The sequence below is a fragment of the Acromyrmex echinatior genome, chromosome 1, assembly GCF_024713525.1.
Source record: "Acromyrmex echinatior isolate Ae372 chromosome 1, ASM2471352v2, whole genome shotgun sequence".
NCBI classification, from domain to species: Eukaryota; Metazoa; Arthropoda; class Insecta; order Hymenoptera; family Formicidae; genus Acromyrmex; species Acromyrmex echinatior.
This window is the reverse complement of record NC_141852.1, coordinates 24,593,242-24,605,009: the sequence shown is the minus strand read 5'-3', so window position 1 is coordinate 24,605,009 and position 11,768 is coordinate 24,593,242. Positions and strand designations below refer to the sequence as shown.

The 11,768-nt window shown below is 30.7% G+C and overlaps 1 protein-coding gene across 2 annotated transcripts in view; it reads left to right on the top strand.

The window, feature by feature from the left end:
- Window positions 1-11,768, top strand: part of snu (ABC-type transporter snustorr) — a 61,936-nt gene that overhangs the window by 3,935 nt on the left and 46,233 nt on the right. The window contains exon 2 of one of the 2 annotated variants that reach the window (XM_011052921.2): window positions 791-1,040. In XM_011052921.2, the coding sequence (XP_011051223.1) occupies window positions 955-1,040 (86 nt within the window). In that variant the 5' untranslated portion in view covers window positions 791-954. Of the gene's footprint in view, window positions 1-790; window positions 1,041-11,768 lie in introns of those variants that run through there. The other variant, XM_087406266.1, reaches the window with a different exon arrangement.

Genomic DNA, 11,768 nt, shown 5'->3' with positions numbered 1-11,768 from the left:
TTACTTTCAATTGCTGAGTAATACGACGAACAGCATCATACGTATACTACTGTATCGTACTCCCGTAACATTCGAGATATCCTAACAAGTCAAAGAAAATGATCGCTATTTCTAACAACGCGCGGCCGCATTTTCTATTTCAGTGGCCGACAGTTCGTTATATACCACGCTTTCTTCCTAATGACCTCGAGCGTGCACACTTTGCTCGGCCGCGATAAAGTTGCGTTTAAAGTTTCACTTTCTGTTATTGTCATGAAAGAGCATGCACTCATTAAAGCTAATTATAATATTCCCGTGCAATGGGAAAGATTTTCTTTCGGAGTTCGCATTACTACAATACCGAGAAAACAATCGCAATATCAAATATTATTTAGGTGTATATAATGCTGCCTCTATATAATTTGCAAATCTCAAAACATAATAAATGCAGACGCAGAATGGATGTATTACCTTACGCAAAAATACACGTAGATGCAAAACAACTGCACATAATAAATTGAATTGCTACAAAGTGACATTTTCAAGCGTTAACATTTTAAATTAATTTAAAAAATTAAATTAATTTAATTGAATCTTAATTTATCTAAATTATCGAAAATATTTAAGATAAGATGAACTAAAATATATGTCTAAAAAAATCATTTGTATAAAGTTCTGAAAAAATTCATTTCGCTAAAAGAAATATTGTTTTGAATGCAAGGAAAAAAAGTGGGATTTTATTTGATTATACAATATATTTCGTCGTGATGCATTATTTATAAGAAATCTAAATAATCTATTTAACTTTCAGCACGACGCAAGTGCCGGGTGACGTGTTTTTAACGTGGAAACAAAAGATGTACCGTCGTTGTTGAATCAAGCAGCAAAACTTTCGCGCGTGAGTTCTCGCGGAAATCCTCATCCCGCTTCAAGGCCGCTCGCGAAGTGAAACAATAGTGGAATTAAGCGCTGACAATGGATAACAAAGGATTTCAGGGTGAGGATCAGGTGCAACGGCAGAAGTTAAAGAAAATGTTTAGCTGGACCGATGGGCTTCCCAAGTAAGTAACACAGTAATTTTGCAGACTCGAATCTGATGGAAGAGATCTCTTAGATTTTGCGAATATATTATTTTAATCTTTAGACATAAAAAATTATGTAATAAGATTTCTTTTTGCGAAATTTATACGGTAGAATTCCATTTATTTACATTCTATTTATACGAATAAGTTTATGCTTTTTTTTTAGTTCTAATCATATTCAAACTCTTATCTGAACTCTTATTCGAATTATAACGTCATAGTATAAGCTTGACACACTCGACTTTATTTTTTTAATATTAGCTGTCATTATCAGAATTAATAAGTACTGGTAGAGAATTAATAATCCTATTATCCAAATCATTTAGTTATCGGAACTGTTTTGTCCTCACGCAGCGAAGTTCTTTACCTCTATATATAAAAATAATAATACATATAGTAAAAATTATACTATTAGAGCTGAATTTGGCTGTCTGGCAGATTTCTTTTGAAATAACATAGAAATCTAAAAATTTGCATGCACAAATATTAATACATTTAGAATCTTGTTTCACAAGATTAGTTAATTATATCGAAATTCATGTATATTCATACTGAACATATTTTACGGTCCAGCGAAACTTTCTTCAGTACTAGTTTCTAAGAAAGCTCACGCATGCATAATCAGAAATTGCCAATCGTGTGATATTGCAATTGTAATTGTATTATGTGACTTATGCGATGCGCCAGCATATAACAGCAAAATCTGCGCGACGCGACACACGGTTTCTGCGGTATTTTGCAATCTGCCGCAAAAAAACTTATCATACGAAAGAAACTTGCAAATTCGCTTTGAATACAGATGATCGTTTTATGTTAAACACGGATGTAAAGAGCAACCTTCTACGTCAATCGAAGATGCAGGTATTTGAATTCGTAAAGTCATCGCATCTTAATGTCTCATACGAAGAACGATTTTGTTCAAGTAAAAATTTAGCTAGATACAAATCTAAAAATAATTCGATTATCAAAATAATTACGCGCGTATAGAAATTTTAAATTTCAAGTATTATATAATAATGATCAATGTTGCATTGAGAAAAAAGTTGTTATAAAAAAAAATATTAGTTGATTAGTTCAATTAAATATAGTCTATCAAGCAAATATTAATTTAAATAACATGTTTTAAGAGCTACAAGCATGTTACAAGAGCTTGTTAATATATAAATTGCAAAAAATAAAGATCTAAATATATAAATTTGAACTAAATAATTATTACGAACTAAACGCATTTAGTCAAGTTAACTTTTTTTTTCTCAGTATGTAAAAATCTTTGCTAGAACATTATATATATATATATATATATATATATATATATATATATAAGTTATTTTATTAACAAATATATTTGTTTCACTTCAACTTATTACACTGTGTGTACCAGTTCAGAAAGTGCAGCAATAAAAAATAGACCTATAATTATTTTAATAGTCCAATAAAATTATTTTCAGATCTGTATTTAACCACATTTTTATAGACACTTCAATAAAACAGTCCTTTCCGTGCATATAAGAATAATTCTCTCTACTCTCTTATCATTTTTGTTTATTATTTATAAACGAATCAAATTTGAACCTCTAAAAAAAATTTTTTCAAAAATTCACAATCTTTTGAGAAATTTTTTTGAAAGGTTCAAATTTGATTCGTTTATAAATGATAAACAAATTATTTTTTGAGAGAGGAAATTCGAAATCAATCATGATTATTCGAAATACGAGTTTAGGTCATTCCGCGCTATTGGGAATGCGTAACGCGCACATTGGGAATTTCTTTTTTTTCCTTTTTTTTTTTCTTCAAGCTCGAGCGTAGTTCTCGACGTAGGAACTTACGACGTGCCACTCGGCAATGAGTCCTGCGCGGCTTACTTCGGCGAGACCGAGTTCGCAATCGCACGTGAAAGTGACCGGCAATGGCCGGCAAGTGCAGCGAGAGACCAGGCCGTGTACTTTGCCTGACTACAGCATTGTACAGTGAAAGGACAAACGCAATCGAATACACGCATGCATGATGCACGATTGCACGTAACGCATCTTCGCTGTCAAGACATTTACGACGGTGGTGAATTTAAGTAGTTCAATTTTGTTCCGTGGGCATACTGCATGCCAATGATAAAGAGTATTATAAAAAAATACAGTAAGAAAATACCATGATGAAGTAACATATCGAGAATGCATAGGAAAAGGAAGAAAAGGAAAATGCATGTAAAAAGAGTATGCGTGAAAGGAATAATACAAAGGAAAAAAGTAAATATTATAAAATATATGATTAAAATATATGATTAAGAGAGATAAATGAGATAGAATATATCAATTTTACTTAAAACAATTATTTTAGAGTTGCTGCAAAGAATGTCGAAATTTATGAGTTTGTGTGTTTATCCGTTTCAAAATTAATTGTAAATAGTAAATAATAATTTGTCAAAAGAATATTTAATTATTATTAATAGACCTTCTGTTTTATCTCTGAGATTCTGAGAAAAATATTTGTAGGAATCTGTTGGTAGATGTGAGATTGGAATGAATTAAAATTTTGTGTAACTTGAAACTTAAACTAGAAGAACACTCTTATCTTTCTGTTTTTCTGCACTATCACGCATTACCTGCTAATATCGATTCTTTCGATCTTGAAATAGTAATTTAAGGAAATTCAGAAAAGTTTTAAGAGGCATGTCTCGCGAACGACACGCTTTATACATATCATTGCATAATCCAACAATGCGACTATTATGTGACTAGGAAGTGTGAAACTCGAAACGCGTGATTTGTTCATTATCCTACGTGAACGCTTGGTGAACGCACGCAACAGATGCCATTCTAAGTGTCATCCGAAGCATAAAATTGCTTTCTGACAATTGTTATGTGCCAAGCGTGAGATCTTAGCATGCCAGAAATTTTCCAAACAATTTTCAGCAATTATTTATCTGATAACGTGAAATTATACACAAATTCCGTTGAAATCTGTGCTGAGATATAAAAAGTCTGAGACATAAAAGAAATATTTCTTTTATGCATATATATTTTAATCTGAAATTTTCTTTTCGACGTCTAAACATGACGATGTAAATTTAAACTTTGATTGAAAGTTTATAAAGTGAAATGTATATTACTTCTTAAAAGTTTCTTCTTTTTTAAAAAGTGAATTAAATTTAAGAAGTTTAAATTTACTTCTTCCTTTGATCCCTACCGAGAAACAATAAATGTGAGCTGAAGAATATTATCAAGTCTGAAAGATTCATATTATGCTTATTAAAAGAGTAAATAATGCGCAGTAATCTTCTTGAGCAATCAATATCGCAGATGCTTATGAATGTGTCTTCAAGGTATGTGTCTGCTAAGTATTTCCTCCAAGAGATGGCACCACGACGTCGACTCCTCGGCAGGATCTTGACTCAAATTAGTATATGTGTTTTTCTCGTGTTTAGTAAGTGCTTTGAGATGCAAAATGATTAATTTGTCAACCTATTTATCACCGTTGCAAGCGTAGCTTTGATGACACTTCTAAACTGTCATTTTCAAAAACAGTCAATTCATAAATCTTCTAATAAATTTACAAATGATTTTTAAAGAAAATTACTGCGTTAATTTTGGATTTTGTCGAGTAAGTTTCAAAGGTATCATTAAAATTTGATTTAAATATAGAATAACAGTTTTTAAACAATTGATTTGTAAAAACCTCTTTTTTTCTCAAAAAATAGGATAAGAAGCAAAGGATATCCAGCAAAGGAAAAAGATGATATATTAAAGACATTAAAGATTTTAACATATTCTTTATATAATGTACTATATATGTTATATTATTTTCTTTTTCTGTATTATTTTTCTGTTTCTTCTTAATTTGATGAGTGATCTTCACATAATATATGTACAATATATATACACGAAATTAATTTTCTAATAGCATGAACGCTTACGGATATTGACATTGACAAAATAGAAATAATTATACTGCCACTAAATACTAAAGGCTATGTCTTTTCGGTTTAATTTTTATAAGTGTCTCGTCCTTTTTGTTATCGGACGATTAGTAAAAAAATTATTTACGTAAATATTATGTCTGACATCTTTAATGTGTTTCTTTACTGTTGGCGAGTGGCATTGTTACCATTTTTAACAATCTAAAACGTCTACTTACGTCTGATGACGAGGCAGAAACATATAAGCATACATCGATTAATTCTATGCAATTAAATTTATATGCTTATGCATGCACCTGTGTACGTTAAGTGTAGGTTAATTTAATTCTTAAGTCACCAACATGCCTCTTATAAAGTTCATTGAAGTTTTTTTTAATTAAATGCAAATAAAATGATTACAAGTTTTATTGTTTCTAGGAAATAACCTTTTTTATTAAATCTAATTTTAAAATATTTACTAAAAACTTTATATTGTATATATATTTCAACATCTTATAATATTCGATAATAATAAAATAATATTTTCTTAACTTCTTTTTCTCTCCTTTTGCTACTGTATATGAATATAATGTCTGTTGGACCTTTGGACAGTTTAAAATTCTTTATTTATTTTAATTTTAATATTCTTTTTTATTTTTATAAACTGTACTATAAGCTCTAATACTTAACAATTATTAAATCTCAAAACCGTATTAATTATTATGTCATTATCAAGATAAGATGTATATATGTATAAAGTTCCTGTAATGAGAAACTTATCTCATCCGCAAAATGCCAAAATTATGTCTTCTCTGATAAAAATTCGCATTTGCGGTTTTCTCCATTTCTTTCTCTCTTTCTTATTTATATCCGTTGAATATTAAATATGATTTTCTGTATAAATGAACACGGCTAATAGCTAACATTAAAAATATCACGATTGTTTAAATATGCCTTCTGACACCATTATTTCAATAAAAATTAATAATTATAATCTTAATAGGATTTTGATATTGGCAAATAATATCCTTACTATTGTAACGACAAACAAATAGAATTTTTTAAAATTAAGCATCAAAAGATAACGCAAGTAATAATAATATTTGATAATTAATGCGACATAAATTTCATTCTCGTTTTAATTATTTGTTAGTTACATACATAGTAAGTGTATAATATAAAAAGAAAGAGAGAGAGAGAGAGGAGGAGAGGGGCAGAAGGAAGATGGAGAGATAATAGCACCAAATCTTTATTAATATTTATAGATAAATTACCATATTTATTCAGTAACGTTATTAGGGTTCTGTTTATTTTATTAACAAATATATGGTAATATAACAATAATAACATTTTAAAAAACTAAAATCCACATGAATTAATCTTTTAATCAATATTTTTGCTGCTCCGTCTTATGCTACACAAATTTACTTATGTATTAAACGCAGCAATAAGCTTCTCTCATATCGAAAAGAGAAATCAATAGTATTTTTTTTTTTTACCTAATAAATCTCAGAACACTGCAGGACGAACATATCAAGTACCAATATATGTATTTATCCAGCTTAAACTTTAATGACATAAGCAAATAGCAAAATGTACGTATATTCGCATATACTGTCTGGTGTCGAGACCGATGCATTATACTCTTTAAAAAAGAGCGTTTGTTTGTTCAGTTAATTGCCAGTCAGCTATAATGCCAAACTCATCGACATGACCGTAATAATACGGTGCGAGAGAGATATGCTGATTTAAAGATTACGCACGCATATCAATTCAATGACGCAAACAGATATAATTTGTTACGCCTTTGTTTAACGAACGTTAGCACGTCGATCGTATTTTTGCGATGATCGGTCCATCAGAACAGTTTAAAAAGTTATCTATCGCAGTTGTTTGTTTTGTCACGTTCTTCGAAAATGATTGAAAAATTAGCGAATATCATGAGTCGTATGCGATTGTAAATTAATAAGAAGAACACGTTTTACTTCTTGCATCAATCGTTAAAAAGTTACATAATACTAAAATGCAAATAATTGCAACGCTAAGTGCAGATGGCTTACTTTTCATACGATCGATGATAATTGCGGTTCAAACAACCTGTATCTTTACATCTACACGTATTTCATAGAAAAGTATGCCTTCTTCAAGGTAGTTTGTTAGAATTTTACATTCTTATATTATCAAAACAACATTAATATGTTCTACTATGGGAACACAATGGGAAACACACTTCACATTTTCTTCCACATCGCCTCCATGAATAACGTACCGATCTTGTTTAATTATGGGCGCGCCCATTAAGCACGTTATTACATGAGTATTCACGATAAGTTTCTCTTACTCCGTTATGTCACGTATCGTTAATACTTCGTCACCGAGACACGAAAGATCCCGAGGCCATGCCACGCATCTCGGACGTGAGACCTCAGCTTTAAATTCACACGTGGTTAATGGAATTCGCGTGTGTCCGAATATCGATGTCGCGTATCGACAATACGTACTCTCGTCAGACGTTTGATCGCTCTTCCTGGGATTTACGTAATCCGGCGGCAGCTGGACTGACCGCTTTCACATCTACACCATGTCTTCGACCGCGTTTAGCGACCTGGTTCGTTGATAATACCATGATATTTTCTTATTTACGAACTTATTTACTTGTTCGCTTTATTGTTCGACACCTGTAAGCACGGTTTATAAGAGCTATCGGATCGGAACTTACTTCAATCGGACAAGAAGTTGCATAGCAAATTACGTAATAATGAGTACATAAGTACGTAACACGTGACAACAAACAGAAAAATTGTCTTAATCTCTCTACAAAAAATGAAAATCGTCTTATTAGATATGTAAAATATGAAAATAATAAAGAATTATAAAAAAAAATAGTTTAAAATGGGTCAAGGCTATTTGATGTTGCACCGATAACAAAAAAAAAACGTATATGTCTCTCGAATAGATCTTGAGAAGACCGATCCTAGTCTTCGTCGATGATCGTAATGAGGATCGCGTGTTATTGCCTGACCCGATAGTCATCATGTATGCGCATCGAAGCGAAGACTTTCGCTTTTGCGCGAACGAATCTGCAAAGATATACCGCGTATTCTTAATATATTGACTTCGAATTCGAGTATTCTCATAAATATTTAATGAATATATTGCTATCAAACTTATTTATTAAAATATATAATCTATGACCAACGTTATGTGTTACGAAAGGAAAGTCTAGCAGTCTTTTAAGGACGCGCTACTCACTGAGAAAATTATTATAAAATGTAAATTATTATGTATCTCGTAAATTATTGTGTCTGCAAAATTATTATTTGTAAAATATTTATTATAATTTATTATAATTCGGCCATTACTATTTGGTATATATTGTATATGATGCGCAAATGCGTATGTGTTGATTTATATAAGTTTATTTTTTAAATGGCTTCAAGCATTCTTTAATTTTTTTAATTGACAATTTTTTACTAAACTAAAAAACAAGAAACATTTAACGAATTGTTTTTTAATTACCATTATTTTTATGGCATCGAATTAAATTTGCAAATTTGATTAATACATTTATATTTATATCGAAACTCTTTTGCATTTAATGCTATCGGACACGTTTATATTGCAAAACATATACGAAATATATTATATCAAATGTTTACGAAACGGTTACTTTATTTTTAATCGCTGCAGAAAATAATGTGGTGCGACAATACTTATTATGCATATTGTCTTAAAACTTTATTTATTTTAAACAGTTTATAAATTATATCTTGAAACTAACGTGGTTCTAATATTAACACATATAAAAAATAAGAGCATAAAAAACCACAGCACAAGTTATAGTTTGTGATATTTAATTATTATTACATTAATTAAAACATTAAACGTTTCGGCCACAATCTGGCCATCTTCAGTAATTCAATAATATTCTTAAAACGCAGAGTTACATCTAGTTGACATTAAATTCAACAGTCGAGAGTTGTTAATTAAATAAATATGTTCTTTTATATGTGAAGATGCTTCATACAGTAATGTTACACCGTCAATTGTCATATCAAGAAAAGTGTAGAACAAGAATTTCCAGATTCTAAATAAAATTGTATATATTAAAATCTTCTAGTCGGAATATAAAGAAATGGAATCATTACCTGTTTTACAGCAAAAAAACCAAACGATGAATCTCCTCGTCCGACTAGAAGATTTTAATATATACAATTTTATTTAGAATCTGGAAATTCTTGTTCTACACTTTTCTTGATATGACAATTGACGGTGTAACATTACTGTATGAAGCATCTTCACATATAAAAGAACATATTTATTTAATTAACAACTCTCGACTGTTGAATTTAATGTCAACTAGATGTAACTCTGCGTTTTAAGAATATTATTGAATTACTGAAGATGGCCAGATTGTGGCCGAAACGTTTAATGTTTTAATTAATGTAATAATAATTAAATATCACAAACTATAACTTGTGCTGTGGTTTTTTATGCTCTTATTTTTTATATGAGTTTATAAATTATATTATTATATTTCTTAAAAGTTAAAAATGATAATAACACATTAATTTTTAATAAAGATTTTTAATTTATCGTGATAGTTTAAAATATTTCTATACTATTCTAATTTAGTATGAAAAAACCAAGGAAGAGGAATTATGAAGATTTTTGAAATTTTTATCGAGGAGTATTTATTTTGCATAACTTTCTAATAAAACCTAACAAATACACAAAAATTATAAAATTGCCAGGATATTCTTCTTTCGTCAGAATCGCACGGATTCAAGGCTGTCTTCTGCGAGATAAAATTCTTGTTTTCGTTTATAAACCAGACAAACATGTATCGGCTCTGCTATTCACTTATTATTGTATCGTCAGCAATCGAAAAAATTGATTATCGCAAAAATAACATTGTCAGCAATTGTGACGTGTGGTAAAAATGTTGCAAAAAGATGTGACGTCAAGTCACGGTGTGACAAGTTTTAAATTCTATCGCATATGAATACTATCGATAGAGAAGATATATACGTGAAAATTAGTGCTACTGCGGTTGCTTCAAGGTCGAAAGATACCGAAATAGCATACATACTTTCTGTACGATCAGCGCGGACGCTTTCACTTTTCGACTTGACGTTAAATAAAAATTCCGCTGCTGTCAAGCAGCATCCGCTTTTGCGGCCCTCTATTACAGTCTACTTTCGGTTTCACACGAGATAAAGCCTGTATAACGATCTACTCCTTTTCTGATATTACATTTCTAACATTAAGAACGTAAAAGGATGTAATAAAATAACGCATATTAAAAAATAATAAATAGAAAGTTTCATAGGCCAAAAGATAAACGAGCAAATGAAAAGTGTTCATAATTAAATGCATGAAATATATATAACGCGGGGAAGAAGAATTATAACGTCATATACGATTAATCATGAACATCTTTAAGTTGCTCGTTTATCTTTTAGAATATTAAACTTTCTATTTATTATAAATGTAAGTCATATTCTTTTCACTAAAATGCGTGGTAATTTACGATGCGAGAACCATTAAGGTTGTGTTTCAAGACTCGATTCTATTAACTTGAATATCATTTTATCCTTGTTACCGATGAATGTTGAACAAGAATTCAAGACAAGAGTCAAGTTTTTTATCCTATTATAAAAGTATATTTTCGCATGAGACGCGATTCGCAAATTCGGTGGTCCAGCAGCTGTTTCTCTTCGCAGATTTTACCTCTCTTTATTCGTACGAACTTTGACTTGAGCTAGTCATGCAACCGGAAGTCGCGCTTTACAAATTTTTGATTGTATCATTACCAATCAACCAGCCGCGAACGATCCGTTGCGACTTCTTTTATCGTTGCAGTCTTCACGAAGCACTAATCCGTGTAATTTTGTATCTGAGCCTGTTCGTCTGGAAATCCATGCGATATCCGGCGATTGATATGTCCTTGGGCGTGCATAATTATTATTCCCTCTACAAAAAATATGACAGAGAATATCCCCTCGTCGTTTAACCGGTATTAGCGCCGACAGTAATGGTAATTTAAGTTTTTTTATGTCGCCACTAGTTTTTTTTAAAGATGCAAATTAAGCATTTTTTTCCACAAACAGACCGCTTATACTCTCATTACATGAAATTTGTATGGACAATTTACACAAATTAATCCATCGAATACAGTTACTGAAAATTTAGTATTAAATAAAATTAATTATACAAACTTTAATTTATGGTATGTTATTTATAACATAGCATAACAATAATTACTCAGAAAGGATGCCAATGCTAACAATTCGATCTCTTCCTCGAAACGCTAATTGTTACACACGTCACATGTATGAATGTTTCGAATACGGATCTCTGTGTATAGTCTGATTTTCGACAGAAAAAAAAGAAAATTCATAACTCCGTGTTATTTAATCAGGTTCACATTACGTCAGGTGCCGCAGCTACGGTTGCGCAATGTTGGGGAAAGTACAGACCGTCTTGACCACTGTTATAGTCACTACTTCTTGACCTGAAATAAAATTGTCGACTGTCACGGGAACAATCGCGTTTGAATGTACGTAACGCGAATAAAAAAAAATAGACGCAAAAAATTGTTATACGTTCTTACATCGATTCGATATTATAGATTAGTACAAACGACAACAATGTTAATGATTTAAAGATAAGAAGAGCAAAAGAAAAACCGCGGTGCGATATTTAATCTTCATGTCATAATCCGCAAACTCATTAAGAAGAATTAATTTTACTAAGAATCATATTCAAGACTTTTCAAGAGAAGACCTCTCTTAAAGAGAACAATTTTTTAATAC